The sequence below is a fragment of the Coenobita brevimanus genome, chromosome 22 (assembly GCF_032717465.1).
Source record: "Coenobita brevimanus isolate Jiangsu-jjx chromosome 22, ASM3271746v2, whole genome shotgun sequence".
NCBI lineage: Eukaryota > Metazoa > Arthropoda > Malacostraca > Decapoda > Coenobitidae > Coenobita > Coenobita brevimanus.
In genome coordinates this window covers 44,000,228-44,023,409 of record NC_136975.1, presented here as the reverse complement: position 1 = coordinate 44,023,409, position 23,182 = coordinate 44,000,228, and the positions used below count along the sequence as shown (strand labels likewise).

The 23,182-nt window shown below is 42.7% G+C and overlaps 1 protein-coding gene across 1 annotated transcript in view; it reads right to left on the bottom strand.

Moving 5' to 3' along the window:
- Nucleotides 1-21,208, bottom strand: part of dally (division abnormally delayed protein) — a 386,642-nt gene extending 365,434 nt beyond the window's left edge. The window contains exon 1 of the mRNA XM_080266884.1: nt 21,045-21,208. Coding sequence (XP_080123010.1) covers nt 21,045-21,208 — 164 coding nt within the window. The remainder of the gene's footprint in view (nt 1-21,044) is intronic.
- Between the last annotated feature and the right edge of the window lie 1,974 nt (nt 21,209-23,182).

The following is a 23,182-nucleotide window of genomic DNA, read 5'->3' as shown; positions in this document are numbered from 1 at the left end:
TACAAGATATGCATACGGGTAAAGCTGGCTGTTTTAACCTCTTCACTACGCAATTTTTTTGGTTATTTCTTGCTCCTACCAGACGATTTTGCCCACCTTAGGAAAGCCCCCTGAGTGAAGGCTCAATCAAGGCTATATCTTATCTATAGTATATCTAATCCCTCCACTTCGAAAAGCCTCTCCTAATCTCTGTCACACTTCTAGGAGGTAGAATAATTTACCAAGAGAAAAACGGATTTATGGAGTTGAATAATCTTTGGCCAGCTTTGTCAAGAACTTTTCATATTTCTCCAAGTAATTTTCTGTCATGAAATGGGTAGGTTATTTTCTCATCAATTTCATAACAGAATAGTACAAGAGATTTCGCTACGTTATCACAAAATTGATGATCGACGAGTACGCTACCTTACACTGAGTCAGGCATCGGCTAATTGTAAAAAAAAAAGAAAAAGAAAAAAGAAAAAACTAAATTATATACTATTGGTGGACTGGTTAATATTTTGTAAATTTATACAGAGGATTATATTACACAGGACAGGCAGGTTCATATTTAGTTAATTTCATAAAGAAGATTAAGTTACACAAAATAGGTCAACCACTTAATTTTATAAAGAAGATTAAGTTACATTTATGGGCAGTTCAGTATTTAAATTTTTATTTTTATTCATTTTTATTTTGTACAGAAGATTAAATTGCATACTATATTCTGTTCGTTTTAACTTGTTATAAATCTGCTATGCCTCCGTCTTGAATGTTGATCTATAGCAAGAGATTAACATTAGAGTATGATGCTAGTCACGAAGAAATTCCATGGAAAGGATGTAAGGCCGTAGCACAGTCTTTTTCTGCCAATGACCTACGTAAAATAAACTGCAAAAGGACGTAAATCTGGACCAAGTAAAAGTGAACGAACTATAGCTATATGTAATCAGTCTTTCACTAAATTTATAAATAAGAATAAATTACGAGCTCTATAATAACCTTTCAATAATTAGCGATGTAAGGAATATTAACTTTTGATCTCTAGACCGATCTTCAGTTAATTATATAAAGACTATTAAATTACATACTTAGTTAATTTTCTGTCATTCATAAAAAATGATTACGCTACCAAAGTCTCGCTAACCATCAGAAGATTTGATTATTTAAACATGAGCTGGAAAAATTCATCCACTGGCGCTCTATTATTATTATTATTATTATTATTATTATTATTATTACTACTACTACTACTACTTTATTATTACCCACGATATTATTATTATTACTGTTATTATTATTATTATTATTATTATTTTATACACCAGGTTAGGTCAGTACAGCTTAAGCTTAAAATATCTTGTAAACAAAAATAAACCACAAACTTTGGCTAGCTTAGAGGCACAGCAATTTCTCAGGTGGTGCGCGCGCGCGCGCGCGCGTGTGTGTATGTGTGTGTGTGTGTGTGTGTGTGTGTGTGTGTGTGTGTGTGTGTGTGTGTTTCACCCTCACATCCCCTCTGTCTCTCCCTGTGTGTGTGTGTGTGTGTGTGTGTGTGTGTGTGTTTCACCCTCACATCCCCTCTGTCTCTCCCTGTGTGTGTGTGTGTGTGTGTGTGTGTGTGTGTGTGTGTGTGTGTGTGTGTGTGTGTGTGTGTGTTTCACCCTCACATCCCCTCTGTCTCTCTCTCCCTGTGTGTGTGTGTGTGTGTGTGTGTGTGTGTGTGTGTGTGTGTGTGTGTGCGCGCGCTGGCAGTGGTTAGGGCTAGATCTACGTGGTGATGGGCGAGTGGATAGAACAACAGGCTAGGGACTGGGGGGTCGCGAGTTCAAATTCCGGGTGTTGTAGCGAATAGTTCAAGGATTTGTATTTCGTTCAAACATTTTCCCTTCTCCTCCTTAACGCCTGAACCACACTATCAGGTTTACGGTATTGGGAGTACTGAGAGAGAGATTCCTGACTCCTTATTCACAAATTTTCTTGAGTCTAGCGTCTGTATGAGACTTTATCTTCATTTATATAAGTTACTTTTAAGAATGTTTGTGTATATCGTAATTTTCATTCATTTTACAAACATGCACTTTACAAACATACTAGGATGATTACCTGAGTGGGAAAGTATGGAAAATTAAACTGTTGTTGTCGATGATGATGAGAGTGATGATTACGATAATGATGATGACAATAATAATAATAATAATAATAATAATAATAAACACATGACGTTATCTAACTGAGAAACTAATGGGCACTGCTTCTAACCCCTTCAATCAAGGGAAATATTTCCTAAAGCTGTGCAAGACTGCACAATGGAGGACAGAAAAAATAAAAGACGTCCCTTCAATGATAGGGGAAAAAAATATCGACAACTTCAACACAACAACGTATTATTCACCTTAACCTCTTCTGTCTGATGACCAATTTTTCCCCTACTTCCAGACGATTTTATTCAGCTCAGGGTGGATTTCCTGTAGTGAAGGGGTTAACTACGGCGATACACTACCATATATAAACCTGGGTGTGTATATATAACGTTCGAAAGGTCTCTCCGAATCTAAAAATCATGTGGAATTAGCATGAATAAACTAGAAAATGCGTCAACGGAGTGAAGGGGTGATCAGGCCACTGCTAGACGATTTTATTAAACGCCAGAACGACATCTAGAAGTGAATTATTTAATGATGGCCATATCTAACACCTGTAGTCCAAAACCTCTCCCAGAACTACTTTTTGAAAAAGTGAAAAATAGCAAGAACAATATATACGTCATCGAACTGAAGGGACTACGGCCAATAAAAATCACAAAAAAACACACACAAAACACGAATAAGCTTTTAAAAAACACCCCAGCCGACCACATTCCACGGGAGAAAAATATTGTGGAAAAAAACAGCAGGCGGAGAAAAATGTAAAAACTCGATAGACGGGAGTTTTTGTTTTTTTGTTTTTCGGTCTCTCCTCGTGTTACCGCAAATGGGTGGATAGGGGCAGGTGTGTGTGTGTGTGTGTGTGTGTGTGTGTGTGTGTGTGTGTGTGTGTGTGTGTGTGTGTGTGGTAAGGGCAGGATGGTCGTGGCCTTTGGATGTCCTCCACCGCTTGTTCTTAATGATTTATTTTGCATATTATAGCTTAAACCCTCTTATGCTGTATTTTCATAATATATATAATCGGCCCAGCTTAGAGAGAGAGAGAGAGAGAGAGAGAGAGAAACACCTTAAATTCCCAATCAAATCTCCGGCTGATATCCACACTAAGATTCCTACACTAAGCGAAGTCCTGCCTTCGAGGGGTGTACGGTATATGAAAACCACCAAGACCGCCAAAACCACCAATATCGCCAAAATCACCAACCACCAAGACCGCCAAAATCACCAACCACCAATATCGCCAAAATCACCAGCCACCAAGACCGCCAAAACCACCAATATCGCCAAAATCACCAACCACCAAGACCGCCAAAACCACCAATATCGCCAAAATCACCAACCACCAAGACCGCCAAAACCACCAATATCGCCAAAATCACCAACCACCAAGACCGCCAAAACCACCAATATCGCCAAAATCACCAACCACCAAGACCGCCAAAACCACCAATATATATTCGCCAAAATCACCAGCCACCAAGACCGCCAAAATCACCAAAACCGCCAAATCCACCACCCAACACCGACCAGTTTGTCATAGGGAAGGGTTACAGTAGCAAGGGGGAAAGCCTAAAAATAAAAAAAAATAATAAAATAAAATAATAAAAAAATCTGTGGAATGTTGGGCTACAGGCCTGAGCGTCACCCTACACTTCCCCATTATCACATTCCTCGTACAGTTTATCGTATTAATTTCATTATCGTATTCCTTCTCAAAACTCGTATTTACAATCCCAATGTCTTTTTTCTTTCAGATGATTACTACACTGTGTGAAAAAATAAAAAAATAAGGCAGGAACAACTTACACAATTTCCATTAATTATATCTCTATTTGCATCTATGTATATACCGTACACAGTTTAATAATATTTTTCGTACTACAAAACTATACATCTTATCTAGACAAGGTGGATTTTTGTTGGTGAAAGTGTTAATATATGGAGACATTATTATTATTATTATTATTTATTTTTTTTTTTGGGGGGGAGGAATGTTGCAAATACCGATTCCTTTCCTTTCATCTCCCTTCTTCTCTTTTCTTTCTTCTCTCCCATCCCACCTTTCGTCTCTCTTTTTTTTCCCTCCTTTCCTTCTGTACCTGTCCTTACTTCTTCTTTCTCCCCCTGCTATATTCCTTCCTTTCTCTCTTCTCATATTCTTCTTAATTTTTCGTATCCTCTATCCATCCTTCCTTCCTTCCTTCCCATAGACCTCCAACCCTCCATACCTCTCCCTCCTTCACTCCCTTGGTACCTCCTTCCTTTTTATACCACATTTGTCTCGGCCTCAATTTTTCTTCATCTCATTCTCTCATATTCCTTCCTTCTTCCTCTTCTCTCTCTCTCTCTCTCTCTCTCTCTCTCTCTCTCTCTCTCTCCTTTCCTTTCACTTCTCCACTCTCTCTCTCTTCCTCGGTTTGTGTGTGTGTGTGTGTGTGTGTGTGTGTGTGTGTGTGTACACCTTTCACCTCCCTGACCACCTTCCACCACTTAACCTAACCAACAGACAGTTACCTCTCTCTCTCTCTCTCTCTCTCGACTAAACACACACACACACACACACACACACACACACTCCACACGCAAAAAACAAAACACACAATCCTCCCTTTTACCCCCAAAGAAAAATCCGAAAAAGAAAAAAAATCATCCCAACCAAGCTTCCACAACCATCCTAGGAAAAACAACACAGTATCCCTATGGGGGGCAAATTCGGACAAAACCCCTTTATTTTTTATGATCATTTTTTTCGGAGGACGAGTTAGATATTTTTCCAGGAGTTGCCGTAATAAATATTCAGGCGAACACAACTTTTTAGCCCGCGGCCAGAACGATGTAAACAATAATTTTTTTCTCTCTGTATGTCCGCCTCTCTCTCTCTCCCTCCCTCCCTCTCCCGTTTTCTCTTATTTTTTCCTTTATCTGTACCATAATTTCTTTCTCTACTCTCTCTCTCTCTCTCTCGTGTTTTTCTATCTGAACCATAATTTCTTTTTCTACTGTTTCTTTTTCCTCTCTCTCTCTCTCTCAAACACACACACACACACACACACATACACACACACACACACACACACACATACACACACACACACACACACACACATACACACACACACACACACACACACACACACATTCGTCCCAAGACAATCACATTCACAGACCACTGCTCGCCCTCATATATTTTACTCCGAAAGTTTTCACATTAAATCCAGATCTACATAATTCTCCTTTTCTTATTCAAATACTTTAACTCTTAGTCTTGTTAACCCCTTCAGCCTCACGACGCGGTGGAGGAGAGGGGCGCCTTCATGTGGTGGCACAGATATAACCAGTCGGCTCCGCTGCCTGCTTATACAGAGTTACAAACGCCCCTCCCTTCTTTTTTTTTAATTTCTACAAAGGACGATGGTGGACTACAGGATGAGGGTAACTTCAGCCTGCAGTTCACTGGGTTCACGTTTCAGATGAACCTGTATCTACTACTATTGTTACTGTACTACTACTACTACTACTACTACTATTACTGCAACAACAACAACAACTACTACTACTACTATTACTACTACTACTACCATCCTTAGGTAGTCTTTTTTTTTTTTTCCTTATATTCTTGCTGTCTCCAGACGATTTTACACAGCAAAAATCTCTCGTGTTGAAGGAGTTAATGAAGGCAGTATCCAACCCCTCCAGTTCGAAGTCTCCGTTCAGCTGAATAAAATCGTCTTCGGTTATACTAGAAATGAGGGTTAACGATAAATAAATAACACGAAAGCAAATGATAAAGAACGCACTGTAACAAAGTATGCAAATATGAACGATAAATTAAGAGGACGGCGATAAAATACAAAAATATGAGCGACAACTTGAGGAAAGGATGGACCATAAATTACGAAAAATATGACCGATAAATTATGTACCGGTACATGATAATAATCTATGCAAATATGAACGATCTATTATGCATACTAATGATAAGCTGTGAAAAGGTGAAAGATAAATAAGATAAAATGAATGATAAACTACGGAAGAGAAAAAGGAAACTATGAAAATACGAACGACAAGTTAAGAAAACGACGATAAACTACAATAATATGAACAATAAGTTATGAAAAGATATATACAGTACGAAAATGTGAACGATAAGTTATGAAAAGACGAGACTGAAAATATGAAAGCCAAACTAAGAGGACGAGAAACTATGACAATATGAATTAAGAAAACGATAAACTATGAAAACACAAACAATAAATTCAGAAAAGGACGATAAATTATGAAAACATGAGCGATAAATAACGTAAAGACAAACTATGAAAATACGAACGTTACATAATGAAAATATGAACGCTAAATTATGGAAAGTCCCCAAATTCTCCACAAATTATTCCAGCACTTGAGGGATAAAAATAAACATGAATATAAACAAGGTCGGATTCACAGTAAGCTTTTAAAAAATGTAGGTACGTTTTATCTCCTATTTCAGCTTATTTATCCATTTATTATTTATTTATTGGTTTATATATTTACCGTATTTATTCATATATTCATTTATTTTTATTATTATCGACTGGATTACTGGCATACTCCTTCATTTATATAAATATACTTACCTATTAATCTATTTTTAATTTTATATACTTATTACCTTTTATATCTATTCATTATTTACACATTATTAGCAATCTAATTATTTATTAACGAATTTATCTACTCAGGCCCGTACCTATCTATTCATATTTGGATTTCAGTTATTTATTTAGCTACTTAGCCGCAAGAACGCTATGTTGTTGAAGCTTTTGCAGTATGCCGGTGTATTTCCGGCGATTTTTTATAGTATTCTCCTCCGGGTATTTATTTTACTGTATTTCTGACCACACTGCAGTTATATGGTATCGTATTGAATTGTACTGTATTGTATTATTGTTGGTCATTTCGTGATTATAATGCATTGAGGTGTACTATACCTTTTACTCTGACTTGGCCTACAACAGCAATATTTCCATTTCGAACACAGTCGTAACAACAGATTAACGCTAAAATATGGTCCTAGTCACGAAAAAGTGCTATGGAATCAAGAACAGTAGTATTGTCTATGTCCATCACTGATCCACGTGAAATATGCCGCCAAAGGACGAAAACATGGGCCAGGTTGATGTGAAAAGAGTATACCGGTACTCCAGCTGCATCCTTCAACACCCCTCCCCACCTACCTCCTTCCCCCCCTCTCCTCCAGTCCCCTCCTCCCTCCCATCTCTTTCTCTCCCCTCTCCCCTGCCTCCTCCCCCTCACGTAACCTCAGCTATCCAGTCAAACCCATCCAACCGCATTCCATCCCCTACCCCCACCCCCACAACAACCTTCCCTTCTATCTACCTTTCTACTGTTTCTACTACTAACTACTTAACTACTTCATCATCTACCCTCACTACTTATTGTACTATTAGCCTATTTACAATATTCTACCCACACTATCCACCTGCATCACCCACACTCTCACCTCCCACCTATTCAACATTTTTCATCACCCATCTCCACCCACCTGCACCTCCACCATCCAACCATGTCCATACCCACGCCCACACCTGCCACCTACACCCACACCACCCACCTAAAAAACCATCCTCTCCTCCTACCTGCATCATCCACACCTCACCCACCTCCACAACCATCTTCATCCACTCATCTTCCACCTACATACACACAATCATCCACCTGAAGAAGTCATCCATGTACAGCCACCTATGGCGAAGCTTGAATATCCATATCTCCATTCCGCCCACCTACAACCTCCCACTGGCCGCTACTGAGAGAGAGAGAGAGAGAGGAATCACCATCAATCCTTCTATTGTGTTCCGTTTCCGCCACACACACACACACACACACACAACTGTACCAGTAATAAAAAGGTAAAAACAGTTCGATTCTTCCGTCTTTCTCTCTCTCTCTCTCTCTCTCTCTCCCCCTAAATCCCAATCTCATCCTTATCTCCGGGTGATTTAAAAGCGTTATCGATGGCTTATCAATTGGCGGAGTTTGGTAAATGGTACAGGGAGTCATACACAGCCGGACATGATAGCCGTGGGGAGGAAGAGGGGGAGGAGAGGGAGGGGGAGAAAGGGGGGAGAGAGAAATGGGAGTGATGGAGGAGGAGGACAGAGGGGGCAACAGGTGGAAGGCCAGAGGGGGGATGGAACTGGGAGAGATGAAATGAGAGAGAGAGAGAGAGAGAGAGAGAGAGAGAGAGATGGGGGGGGAGGGGAGATGATGGAGGTGACGTGGTGTGACGAGAGAGGGGGAGGGAAGACAAGGAAGGAGGGAGGGGGGATAGGGCAGGGGGAAGGAGGAATAATGCAAGGGTCGTCATGTCAGGGGAGAGGTGTGGGAGGGGGGAGAATAGGGATGGGCAGGTGTGGGAGTGAGGGGGAGAGGGAGGGAGGAGTGGAATAGGGAAGGCTGGTGAGGGAGGGAGGGAGGAGTGGAATAGGGAAGGCTGGTGCAGGAGGGATGGGGAGGGGGAGAGGGAGGGGGAGGGGAATAGGAAAGGTAGGTCGAGGGAGGGATTGGGAGGAGTGTAATGGGTAGGGGAAAGGTGGAAGGGGTAAGGGGAGGGGAAGGGGGGAACAAAGAGAGACTAGGACACGATCTTTGACAAGAATCGCATAGATGTGAGAGAGAGAGAGAGAGAGAGAGAGAGCTAAAACAAAGGAGTCGTAAAACAATCGATAACAAAACCAAGCAGAAAAGAAAAAGGGCTTAACTTAATGTCAACTACGCGAGGATCACTTAGGCAGACGATACATTTTTGAGTCCCAGTCTTCCCCGGTCTACGACACACAACCATCAGCTCTGCATTCCAGATCCCTATTTCAGGTTGGGTACAGTAGGCCATGTTCAAATATGTCACGGTTGGCTCGAGAAAGGAAAAAAAAAAAAAACGAGAAAAACTTAAGAAACAATATGAAGTAATAAGCATATAAAACAAGAAAAAAAAAACAAATTAAAATAAAATATGAATAAATCCGCAAAGTATATTCAGAGGTCTGACTATCTTATTCTGACTAAATAAATAGTCAAACGATAGGCACGGATAGTACAAAAAAGGCATACACACACACACACACACACACACACAAAACGAAGAAACCACACAACATCAAAATGAAATAAGAATATGCAAGGGAACTAAACTAAAACAACAAAAACGTTAAAAGAAAGCCAAAGAAAACACGAATACTACCGGAGAGTTTATTCTGTGGCTAATTTATTCTGCTTCGAGGGTTTTAATATTAATGTAACTCGTAAATTACGGCCACCGCCACTGGCAAACTCGCAGGGGATAACACACACACACACACACACACACACACACACACACACACACACACACACACACACACACACACACCAATAAATATATATAGATTTCGAAAAGTGCGCGGTCGACATTTTTTTTATAAGCGACCACAACACGAAGCGGTCCTTAAAAAAAAAAAAAAAAAAAAAAAAAAAAAATCTAAGTGAACCGAATCCAACCTAACCTCATTTAACTTGCATCTAATATCAGTTAAGTAACGTAATTTAACTTGAATTTAATCTAACCTAACTTCAATCTAACCAACTTAACTTACCTAATCTATCGAATGTATACTTAACCTGCCGTAACCTAATCTGACCCAAACAACCCCAACCTTAATTTAGTCCAACCTAACCACAGCTAAGCTATTCACACCTACGTGTTACGTTTAATCATTCTTTACGAAAAAAAAAATGCAAGAACCAAAGGTCGAAAGCCAGAAAAAAATTGCTCTTCCCAGAAAATAATAATAACAAGAGAATATCAAGACCCGTTCATTTTGAGATTTCTGCACATGACTATTACGTTTGAAAGACTGCAGGTGATGGGCAGAAGGAAATATATCGTATATACTGAAGAAAACAGCTCCAGAGTTAAAAGTTTTATACCGGTAATGGAGAACTGCGACTAGCCTTGAATTAGAAAGCTGGCCAGAGAGGGGGTTCTGGGCGCCCGCTGTAATGTTGGTGGTGGGGGGGGGGGGAAATATACGTGTAGACAGTTCAGAACAGTAACCAGTGAAACAGTGAAAGCAGAGGGAAAGCGAGGCAACACTGCGACGACGAGAAAGAGGTTGAAGGGAGTTAGTAACAGGAAAGAATAACAGGTTGCGTGAGATCTGATTAATTTAGGAGTTTCTCGGTCTGGCTATTCAGTTAATAAAGTAAAAATCTGTACAACTTTCTGCCACTGAGTCTACGAAACTAGCTGAAATATACCCATCTATGTCAGTCCAATAACTATCTATTTATATCTGACATCTATCTATCCACCCGTCAATTCAAGCTCTAACTGAAATATATCCATCCGTCAATCGAGTATCTGTCTATTTATATCTAACATCTATCTATCCACCCGTCAATTCTATCTACTGCCAGATGCCTTCCCCAGCAAAACCGAGGTCTTAAAACACTTAAGGTCGCGGGGTGACAATAAAAAACTGCTGGAGAAATCGTGAGGGAAATCTTGGTGAGAAAAACGCAACTTCATCTCTCCTACAAAAAAGAAACCAGCCCATTCTAACATATATGAATTTTTCTGTAAGAGTGTAGCTGACATATTTATCTCTAACAAATACATACGCACATACCCGGTACATACATTACATACATACATAGGACTGATGGGTGAATGGGGGAAAAGAGGGAGGAAGGATACACACTGAGTCCCCCAGTCTGACCGGCCCCGAATCGAACTTGGGTTTTTCCAGTTGCGCGCTGGATCTCCTAACCAATACACCCACGGCTCCCAAAAGTCCAGGGTATTACGTGAGAGGACTGGCTGGAGAGTGATTCAGTGGTGTGGTCATGAGTTGCTGTGGTTATGGTTCTTCACACATCACACCCAACACTGTCCCTCAGGTAACAACGTGGGTGGTTATGCTGTATATGAACTAAAATAACTGTGGAGAACAGTACCGTTTACAATTATTTACAAAATTATATGCAACTGAATAAAAACTACTCCCATTATGCAAGCTGTTCTTTGAGGCCTGGTCTGAACCGTATTTTCAAAATGTTCAAATTTCTTAGGAAGCAGCCAGCCAGCCAGCAACCACCACCACCACCATCCTCTCACCCTATAGAGAATAATTCATATCATTACAATGCCGCTGGGATTCCATTATGAATATTACATTTTATAGGGGATTATTATCCATATCTGTCGTCAAAAACACTATGGGTATTTTTCTGTACATGGCCTAATAGTTTTATCGTCACTGTTCTTATATTTTTTAGTCATATTAGTTTCTTTCTTTGTTCCTGGTTTCTACTTCATCCCCTCCCTAAACATGATGATGATGAAGATTTAGCTACAATTGATGATCAACTCTGCGAACAAGCGGCAAAATTTTCACAATCCATTTCCCTGTATGATGACAGTAGTTTCCTGGTATCCGTCGTTTGCCTCCCATCCACCACTTCACTGCGATTCTGTCTTATTGATTTGATTCTTGCTATCTTTACGCAATTATATTTAGCTTAGGAGAATCTTTTAGAACGGGTGGGGGGGGGTTAGGCTATATGCAACTTTTAATAACCTCTTCAGTACGACATAGTTCCTAAGCTGTATAAAATCGTCTGAAATAGCAAAAAATAAACCCACGCCATACGTCCTCTGATTAAAGGGATTACACTCCTACACATGTAACCAGAATAACCTTGGATGAAAATTGGCCTCTGCGTAGACCGCCGGTATCAGTTAACCCTTCTAATCTCAAGACGCATTTCTTTCTTTACACTTGCCATATTGACACGATTCTATTAAGTTAGAGTTTTGGACGTGGCGGCACTAGATCTAACCTGCATTAATCCTTCAATACTAGACGTCCTTCCTAAACTGAATGGAACGGAGATGTTGGCAAGAATACAGCTAAAACTACGTAATCGTGCTGAAGGGGTTAACAGGTCGATTTTTTTTTTTTTCCCCTTTTGCTTTTCTATAGGCCTCAAAAATGTAATTAAACATTATACTATAAATATCCTACGCAGTAACACAATTTCTATATATACATCGTTGTTCTTGAAGGCTCAGTAACTCAATATTAAGTACCTATACACATGCTGTAAAAATTAACATGAAATGGGCATGTTTAGCTTCGTAACAACATACCCGGTAGTGAAAATCTCTCTCTCTCTCTCTCTCTCTCTCTCTCTCTCTCTCTCTCTCTCTCTCTCTCTCTCTCCTCGAACTCTTCGCCTGTTGGACTTCAGTTTCAGCGAAAATTCACTTAGGCGCTTTTAAAAGACAGAAAAAACTATCTTTCATATTAAGGAAACTTTAGGGGATGGTGGTGGTAATGCGGTGATGTTGGTAGTTGTAATGACAGTATGACAGTCGTAGTTGTGGTGATGGTGGTATTATGTGCTGCGTGGTGGTAGAAGTGGTAATGATGGTGATGATGGCTGTGAGAGTGGTAGCTGTGGTGATGGCTTGTGGCTGTGGTGATGGCGTTCGATGTGGCTGGGGGTAGTTGTAGTGATGGTGTTTGATATGCTGGGAGTAGTTGTGGTGATGGTGGTAGGTGTGGTGACGATGGTAGTTGTGGTGATGGTGGCAGGTGTGGTGACGATGGAAATTGTGGCGCGTGGTGGCTGTGGTGTTGGTGGTGACAGTGGTGATTGTTGCTGTGGTGTTGATGATGTGGTACCGTAGCATTGTTTCTAGTAGCTAACTGTGGTACTGTACAAGTAGTGGTGTGTATGTGTGTGTGTGTGTGAGAGAGAGCGAGAGAGAGAGAGAGAGAGAGTCAGCATCACGGAAGCAAATGACACAAACTTCAGCCTTGAACAAACACACACAAACCTGACAAGCCACCAAACACATGAAAATTATACAAATATGGCTGTGTTTAATTAGGCACACACACACACATATATTTGTGTGTGTGTGTGTGTGTGTGTGTGTGTGTGTGTGTGTGTGTGTGTGTGTGTGTGTGTGTGTGCGTAAAAGAGAAAGAAGAAAAAGACAGGAAGAGGGAGAGCACAGTGGGCTGAGAAGAGGCAGGCTAGCGGTATACACGGCCGAGATGGGAGCCGAAAGGACAGAGGGAAAAAAGCGCCGTCAGCACTAAGGAAGGCTGGGTCATTATGCCAGGCTTACGTAACACACACACACACACACACACACACACACACTATTATCCATTTTATTTCTACTGCTAATGCTGCTGTTACTGCTGTGGCTATCGCTGGTAATTACATAACTACCGGCATTCATTTTCGCAAGCCCATAACCACTGCATCTACTGCCTTAGTCTACATTAACACTGCACTATACCATCACCATCATCCCTACCATGACCACTCCACTAACATTACCACAACTGTTACAATCACCACCACAATCACAATTCCCACAACTATTATTACTACCACAACAACTACCACCATCGTCACTCCCACCCTATTTCCACCACCAATACTATCACAGTCACCACCACCACTATAGCTACCATCTATCACTATTTTCACCACCACTATCTCCACCACCACAACTATCACCACCTCTACCCACCATCACTACACACCATTATCACCACCTAAACTCTCTCCACCACCGCTACAACCACATCCCCTACCACCATACTTATCTCCACGACACCTACCATCACCACCATCCTTACAACCACCACCATCCCCACCACTCACTGACTCCTTCCGCCTTCACCACAAAAACAACTACCATTCCTTACTTCCTCCATCACGACCATTTGGTTCCTTCTTCCTCGCATTAAAAAAAACAGTAACTACCACAATATCTACCATCACTACCGCACTCTATCCTATCTCTCCTACAACCATCACACAAACACCACCATCTCCACCACCACCACCACCACCATCAAATTTCACCACAACTAGCTAACACCACCACCACCACACTATTTCATCACCACCACAACCACCACTACCACACACTAACCAAATTCCACCCCAACCACCACCACTTCCACTACCTCTCTCTCTCTCTCTCCCGCGAAACAACAACACCCACAATATACTCAGTCGGGATCACTCTGTATTCGGCTCGCCTGGGCGGATTTTTTTGGCCCCTGAGCCTGAGGACCGAATTAAACGCGGCCTCACACTCACCTCCCTTTCAATATGGCCGCTCGTTGGTGGAGTGAGAGAGAGAGAGAGAGAGAGAGAGAGAGAGAGAGAGAGAGAGAGAGAGAGGGGGGGGGAGAATAGGAGGTATGGAGAAGGAAGAGAGACAAAGAGATGAGGATGATGAATTCGATATTGGTCTTACACTCCTTTTCAATGAGAGAGAGAGAGAGAGAGAGACAGACAGACAGACAGACAGACAGACAGACAGACCGAATTTTACATAGCTCTCACACCCGTCGCTTTCACTACACTGGGTCATTCGTGGCGGGAGGAATGTGGAAGAAGCGGAGGTGTGGAGGAGAGGAAGATGAGGTAAGGAGAAGGGATGAAGGAAGGCAGAAGGAAGAGGACGAAGAGGAAGCGGTAGAAGAAGGAAGAAGGTGGAGGATATATTCTTAGAGAGAAAATAAGAAATCTAGGAAGAAAAAGGAAGTATAGAGAAGGAACGGAAGAAGAGGAGGAAGGGGGAGGAAGGGGCGAGGAAAGGGAGATTGAAGAGTAAAAGGTGATGTAATGGAGTTAACAAGACTATCAATCTACTCTTCTATTATCTATCTATCTTCTTAGTAGTCAATGTATTATCTCTCTCTTCGCAAAAACATTCTCTCTCTCTCTCTCTCTCTCTCTCTCTCAATGCTTCGTCCATTAACATCCAAGGTCGCAGGGACCATCGATTTCCATTTATTTCGGCTCAGACACACCTAAAAAAGTCAAGATATTATTGAGAGAGAGAGAGAGAGAGAGAGAGAGAGAGAGAGAGAGAGACAGAGACAGACAGACAGACACACACACACACACACACACACAGAGGGGGGGCGGGTGAAGGCTGCAAAGGTTAGGGGGGAATTATCAATGGTGCGGAGGCAAAAGGGAGAGACGGAGGGGGACGTGGATGGAGGAGGGGAGGAAACCATTATCAGGGTGGAGGAGGAGGAGGAGGAGGTATGTTTGGGGTGATGGGGAAAAGGGAAAGATATGGAGGGGAATGAGAGAGAGAGAGAGATTTTTATTCAACACAGGCTAGCACTCCTTTATAACAGATCAGCCCCACCAAACCCCCCCAAAATTATCTGGTGGTAGTTAATAAAGTAGAAGACACCATGCAAAATTTCTCTCTCTCTCTCTCTCTCTTACAGCTTAGGAAAGACTTCTAGTTATGAAACGGTTTACATCAATCTTTATTAATTCCTTCCTATATGACACTTCTACTGATTTCTCGCCACTCTCCGATGAACATATACTTTCTTTGTTTTCTTAATTGTTTTTTTTCCTTTGGCAGAACCTCTAATAAAGTAATAGTTGAATTCCGTCTCCATTAATCCTTTACTATATACCTGTAGCTACTTATCTTAGGCTACAGATCAGTATAGGATTAAAGAATGATACTTGAGGGTGTGCTGGATCGATGTACCAATAATATAATAATAATAATAATAATAATAATAATAATAATTCTATCTCGTGTAAACTTGATGGACAGATAGACTGGATGGATACATGCAAAAAGAACAGTTTAAACATCTTAAAATGTGTCCGGAGTGGATGTGTATGGATTAGGTGTATGTGGATTGGTGGAGGAGTAACAATGAGTGAGGCCAGTGTGCATGGGGTGAGTGGATGAATGTGGATGGGGTGGATGAGAGAGAGAATAAAGAGTGAGTGGAAGTTAATGGATTGGGGTGGGTATGGATTAGGTTTACGAGTGGGTAGTGAAGAGAGCTGTGGGTGTGGATAGGCTAGGAGGGTTGATGTGGATGAAGTGGATGAGAAGGAAAGCAAAGGGTGTGGATGGCTTGGGCAGAAGAGTAAAATGGATGGAAATGGAACAGAAGATATGAATGTTAACGAATGAAAAACAGACGAGTGGATGGTGGACAGATAAGGTGGATGAATGAATAAAATAATGATGTGGAAGGTCGGACGGGAGAGAGAGAAGAGAGCGCAGTGTGGGTGGGATGGATGGATAGTTGAAATGGATATGACCGGATGTGAAAGGGTGGATTAGATGAGAAAAAGAGCAGTGAGTGGATAGGTGGACGGATCTGAATGTGGATGGGAGTGTGGATGAGAGTACTGTACAACATGCGTGAGAGTGGGCGTGGGTGGATGGAGTGGGTGTGGTCGTGTGGAGGGAGACATAGGGTTAAGGAGGGTTAATGGCTGAGAGAGAGAGAGAGAGAGAGAGAGTTTACCTTTACCTATTCTCTCTCTCTCTCTCCTCCTCCTTCTCCTCCTCCAGCTCTTCCCCTTCCACCCCATACAGAATAAAGTGTTAGATTCCTTATACAGGAGAGTTGGATTCGCTACCCATGTTTGTATATGTCTCGGGAAATCTGATAGTCCTGATGCGGTTTGAGAGAGAGAGAGAGAGAGAGAGAGAGAGAGAGAGAGAGAGAGAGAGAGAGAGAGAGAGGATAAAATGTGGACAGGCTTTAAAAATGGAGAAAAGGCAGAGGAGATAAAGGGGAGAGAAAAAGAGTGAAAACGGCAAGAGATGTGTGCGAGGCGAGAAGAAAATAGAGGAAAAGAAAATAAACAAAGGAATGACTGGTAAAAAGCGTGAGTTAGGGAGAGGAAGAAACAGGAATAAAGAAAGGAAAAATGGTGCAAGAGTGTAAGAGGGAGGAGGTTGGGAGAGAGTTGACGGAAGAGGAGGGAGGGAGGTGGTAAGAGAACAGCAGAGGGAAGAAGGCAGATATAAACAGCAGATAGACAGTTAGTTAAAAAGACGGGTAGATAGAAAGACTGATATAGATAGGCAATAGACAGGGATAGAGGGATAGAACGGTACCAGATGATAAAAGACAAAATTATCAATTATTCGTTGGTTTAAAGGTCTCTCTCTCTCTCTAATCGCCTTAATTATCTTACAAGCGCCTCCAATCATGCTTGCTTTATCTTGAGTAAATCTTAATTGGACTGTCCTTTCTATTTTCTTATTAAGGGTAATTCTCTCTCTCTCTCTCTCTCTCTTTTATTCAGTTGGTTCTTTAGCATCTAATTCTTGTAAAACTTGCACATTCTCTTTCTCTGTGGGCTTCTCTCTTTTCACTTACATTCTCTCTCTCCTCTTTCCTCCACTCCACCTCTCTCTTCATCCCCCCCCCCCAACAAACCCTACGCTTCCTTAGCTCCTCATACATACAGTATATTCTCCCTCCTCTCTCTCTCTCTCTCTCTCTCTCTCTCTCACACACACAGATATTCACCCTCCCTAGCCCTCTCTTTCTCTCTCCTCTTTTCCTTCCCTACTCTTCTGTTTCCCATCCTTTCCTCCCCTTCTTCCTCATGCCCCCCTTCCTCTCCCTCTTTTCCCTCTTTCCTCCTTTTCTCTCTCTCTCCTCTTCCTCCTCCCTCCCTGCTTACACTCTTTCCTTCCCATCTCATAAATATCATCCCTTTCCCCTCTGCCTCGACCGCCACTACCCTCCATCCCTACCCCAGTCTCCTTCTCTCTCTCTCTCTCTCATTCCTTTCTGGTAACATCATCCTATCTTTTTTCTTTTGCTCTCTCCTTCCCTCACACACACACACACACACACACACACACACACACACACACACACACACACACACACACACAATTCCCCTCTGAAGCCACAGCGGGTGTTATGAAGGCAGGATAGCTACAAGGAAGAGACAGTCACACAGAAAGTTACCTCATTATATCGGACAGACATTCAGGGCAACTCGAGCTCACAACCCACCAACCTCGGAAAGTCAGTACCAAACCGCCCAAGCCACCAAGTCGCCCCTTTCCCTGCCATACACAGCATCCCCTTCTCTTCTCCCTCCCTCAACCTTCACCTCTCCATCAACTGACCTACTCACTCTCCATGCATCCTCCCCTTCTTCCTCTGTTTTTCTTCCTTCCTCCCGCACTCTAGCTTCCTTCCTTCCCTGCCTTCCTCCTGCCTTCCGTTTCCTTTCTCCCATTCTTACTCGTATTTCTTCTCTTCTCTTTTATCCTCCTAATCTCCATTCTTCTCTCCTTCTCGCTTTCCCCCTCTCCCCCTTCCTCCCTCCCTCAACCTTCGTCTACTGGTACAAACTAACCTGCTGATTCTACTATCCTCCTTCTCTCCTCTCCTCTTCCTTCCTTCTTCCCCCCCCCCCTCTCCCCAAGCTTTCCCTCTACTTCTCTCTTTCCTTGTTCCCATCCTCTGTCACTCCCTCCCTTCTCCCCTTATCCTCTCTCTCTCTCTCTCTCTTTCCTCCCCCTCCAACCTTCACCTCCCACTAATACCAATTGACCCATTCACTCTCCATTCTCCAATCTCTTCCACTCGGATCCTTCCCATCGTCTCCTCCATCCTTTCTCACACTAATTTACCTCTTGCTTCCTTTGTTGGTTCCCTTTACTTCTTCTTCCCTTTATTTCTCACACTAAATCGCCTCACTTTCATTCTTCCATTTCTCTCATTAATTCACTTCTTTCTTACTTCAGCGTATTACAATTCTTTACTTCTTTCCTCTAACTTTATGTGATTTCCTTATTTTTTTACATTCTCAAGTTTCACCTTTTCTCACTTTCTTTTGTTTCTTACTTCTGCACTCCTTCCTTCCTCTCTCACATTTTTTTGTATTTTCTTTCACAGACTTAGCGGTATTTTCCTTCCTTCCTTTACTAAAATTTCTTCTTCCGTCAGATTTTCTTCCGTTCTTTCTCAGATTTGTTTCCTTCCTGCCTTCTTTCTTAAATTTCTTTACCCTCTCTCTCTCTCTCTCTCTCTCACCTACTTTCCAGAATTTTCTCTCCTCTCCCACCCGTACTCCTCCCCTACCCTAATTATCAGTCTTTTTTACACCCCTCTTCCTGAATTCACTTTTTCCCTCCCTAACCCTCTCCCTTTTTACTTATTTTCCTACCCTAACATTTCCCTTTCCCGGAATATCGTGTTTCCTAATTCGCATCGCCACTAGTACTTGCGTGATCCACAAAGCGACTTAATTTCTCTTGAAGGAGAGTGACAGCCAAAAATATTCCAACCCCCACGCTGGAAAAGTACGAATAAAAAACCTACGAGTTCGAATAAGCTATCAGCATATGAAAGGCCACGCTACCACCACCCACTTGAAATGTCCGACACGACTTGGTTCAATCTCTCTCTCTCTCTCTCTCTCTCTCTCTCTCTCTCTCTCTCTCTCTCTCCACTGGACTGTCTCCAATCACTATCTTTTATATTAAGTTACCGAGAAATACTTCACATGAATTTCAATTCTTCCACATTATCTCCTTCCTACCTTCCTCTTATCTCTTCTTATCCTAGCCTTCGCTTCTCTCCTTTTCCTTTCCTGCTGCCCTTACCAACTTCCTTCCATTTCTACTTCTTCTCTTTCCTTGCTCTTCCCTGCTTATCTCCCTATCCATCTCTTCCTTTTCCCCGCTTTCTACCTGTCTCCACTCTTTTTCCTTTTCCTCTCCATCTCTTCCTTTACCCCTATTTTTTTTTTCCTGTTTCCCTCCTCTTTCTCTGCCTCCTTCCCTCCCCTTTTTTCCTTCATCTCCCTCGCTCCCTATCCTCCTCTCTTTTCCATCATCCTTCTTTTTTCTTTCTTTCTTTATCCTCCATCCTTTCTACCTTCACCTTTTTCCCATCAATCCTTAATCTTCTTTCTTCCCTGTCTTCCTCTCTTCTCTTCCTCCCTTCCCTGTTCTCTTTTCCTGCTCTAACCCTACCTTCTGTATATGCCCTTCTGCATCCTCCTCTGCTCACACTCCTCTCTCTCCTCACTATCCTCTCATCCGCCCCCTCCCTCGTCTCCCTCCCACTTGTCTTCCTCCCTTCACTTTCACTGTCAATCTCTCTCTCTCTCTCCTTTCCGTACTTCCCTCACCAGTCTCCTCCACCCCCCTCATCTCTTTTCCTGCTCTACCTTTCTCGTTTCTCTTCTTCCCTTCTCTATCCCTGTCACTGACCACCTTTCTGTTGACCATTATCCCCCCCCCTCTCCCCTTTTTCTCATCTTATTTTCTCTCCCTCTTCACCTCTGTCTAACTCTTCCTCCCCTTTTCTCTATCTTTATCAGTTACAGTCTCCCCCCCCCTAACTTTCATTTCCAGTTCTACTCCCAAGCCCATCTTCCGCGTTTTTTTTTTTTCTCCCCCCTTTAATTTTTTTCCATTTTTCTTATACTTCTAACCCTACCCCATTCCTTCTCTCTCATCTTCAATTCATTCTCCATTTCCCTCTCTGATCATATCCATTTTCCTTCTTTCCCTTCTCTCCTTTTCTCCCCATTTCCTTCGTCAATCTCCCTATTTTTTCTCTCTTACTCTCAAACCCAAACCCCATCCTTTTTCACCTCCATAATCATCTCACTCCCTTCCCTTTCTTCACATTTCCTTTTTTTTCCTCCCCTCCGCTCTCCCATCTCAATATCCTTTTCCCTTTCTTCCCAATCCCATGCCTTTCCTGTTTCCCCATTTCCCTTCCCTATCGTCATCGCACCATCTTTCCCATCTCATTCCCATTTCATTCTTGTCCTTTCCCTCTCTTCCCAAACTCATTCCTTTCCCTCCCGTACTCACCTCCCTCCCTCATTTCACTTCCCTATTTCATTCTTTTTCCCTTTACTTCCCAACATCCTCATCCGGTCATTTTCCTTTCCCACCGATATCTCCCTCCTTCCTTTCCTTATCTCCCTCCTATCAGCCCTCTCAAACTCCCTGCCTCCCATTCCTTTATCCCTCCCGCATCTCCCTCCCCCCCTCTCCCCTTTCCGTACTCACCTCCACTGGGCAGGCGGGCGAGATGGTCCCTGCTGGCTATCTTCTGCCCCACCAGGAACTCCAACGCGGGACCGCAGCCCACGGGGTCATCTGCAGTCTCCCCCCCAGCCCCCTGCCACCCCCCAGCCACCCACACCACCGCCACTAACACCCACCACATCATCACCACCACTATTACTACTACCACCGAGGATCAAACAGTGGTTCTAAATTGGGCCTTTTATCTTTTCCAAAACTCGCGAGTCGCACTTAAGAATTTTTTCCACTTTTTTAAATTCCTCCGCCACGGGAACTAGTACCACGTAACTCTGCTGTCAGGAATGGAGAAATATCCAGGGCGTGAATGACTCCTCTGCGCAGTTCTCTCTCACTCGTGCCACTCAAGTCAGATAACACAAGTCTATCAGAGCCACCGCACACCGCCACCCGCCTCCGCCGCCACTCACGCACAAGTGAAACAAACTCCCTCCGCCAACATTGATCGAGCTGAAGAACGCTGCCGCATGGATGACCAAACTCTCGTACCGCGCCGCTCCAAATCAAATTCGAACCATTCTCTTCTCTCCAGCGCCAAAACCCACGTATTAATAGGCTCCAATGGTGAAGGCCAGAAGGGTATAAAGCGTCGAAATACCCAGACGGTTTTTCGTGCGCCCGCCAGGTGACAGAGCTACGCGGGGAGGTTATATTTTCAGGGCAAACTCGTCTAGGCGGCTGGCAGCGACGGGCATCCCCTCGCATCTACTTTCTCCTTATATAATCAATACCGATATGCCTCTCTGGACCTCAAAAACAAACCAATCCCTCGCCCAATCACTCGTCTGCCCCTCCGCCAAATCCCCTAAGAACACGAGAGAGAGAGAGGGGGGGAGGAGGAAGAATCTACCATGCTTCCGATCTAAAAAAAAAAAAAAAAAAAAAAAAAAAAAAAAAAAACGTGAGGGAAAAAGAATCTATGATGCTTCCTACAAAAATCCCGAGAGAGAGAGAGAGAGAGAGAGAGAGAGAGAGAGAAAGAGCCTATGATGTCTCCCTGGCCTTCAAAAACAAACCAATATCTCACCCAATCACCCGTGACAGAGAGAGAGAGAGAGAGAGAGAGAGAGAGAGAGAGAGAGAATTAAAGATATCCCACGCATCTTTACATCTCTCAAAACTTCGCGGCATCAATAAAACTTCGCACATCCGGATTGTACCCATAAAAACAAAACTTTAATTACCCCGACTGGCGATTAAAAGCATCTCTTATCCGGATTTATAAGGGTACAACACTTCACTAATTCAGATTTATAACGGTATAATACTTCGCTAATCCATATTCGTTACATATAAAGCTTCACTAATCCGGATTAATAACAGCATAAATTTCACTAATCCCGATTCGTAACCATAAATTTCGCTAATCCGGATTCGTGACAGCATAAATTTCGCTAATCCGGATTCGTGAGAGCATAAATTTCACTAATCCGGATTCGTGAGAGCATAAATTTCACTAATCCGGATTCGTGACAGCATAAATTTCACTAATCCGAATTCAAGACAGCATAAATTTCACTAATCCGGATTCGTAACAACATAAATCTCACTAATCCGGATTCGTGACAGCAAAAAACACCATTAATCCCATGCCATAACGGTGTAGACAGATTTAACAATTTTGCATTTCTAAAAATATGAAGAAAAAAAAATCGGGAATCCGGATCCATATCGCTGTAAAAACTTCGCTAATCCGGAGCCATAACGGGGGGTAAAAGCATCGCTAATCCGGATTCCCCACGCTAAAAACTTCGGTAATTCGGATTCGCCTCTTCATACTGCGAGTCCTAGGCGTGTTATCGTCAATGGGGTGAGAGAGAGAGAGAGAGAGGGAGGGAGGAGAATGCTGAAATGAAGAGATGGGAAGGGAAAAAGGATAAGAGATAAAAGGTGGGAAAGAGATATGGGGGACGAGGGGGGGAAGACGGGAAGTGAATGGAGGGAGACGTGAGATGGGTAGGGGAAGAAGGAAGGAAAGGGGTAGGGAAGGGAAGGAAGAGAGAAAGGGAAAGGAAAGAGGAAGATGGAATGGAAGGGTGGAAAGATGAAGGGAGAGGGCGGGGAAGATATGAGGGAAGGGGAGGGAGGGGGAAGATAT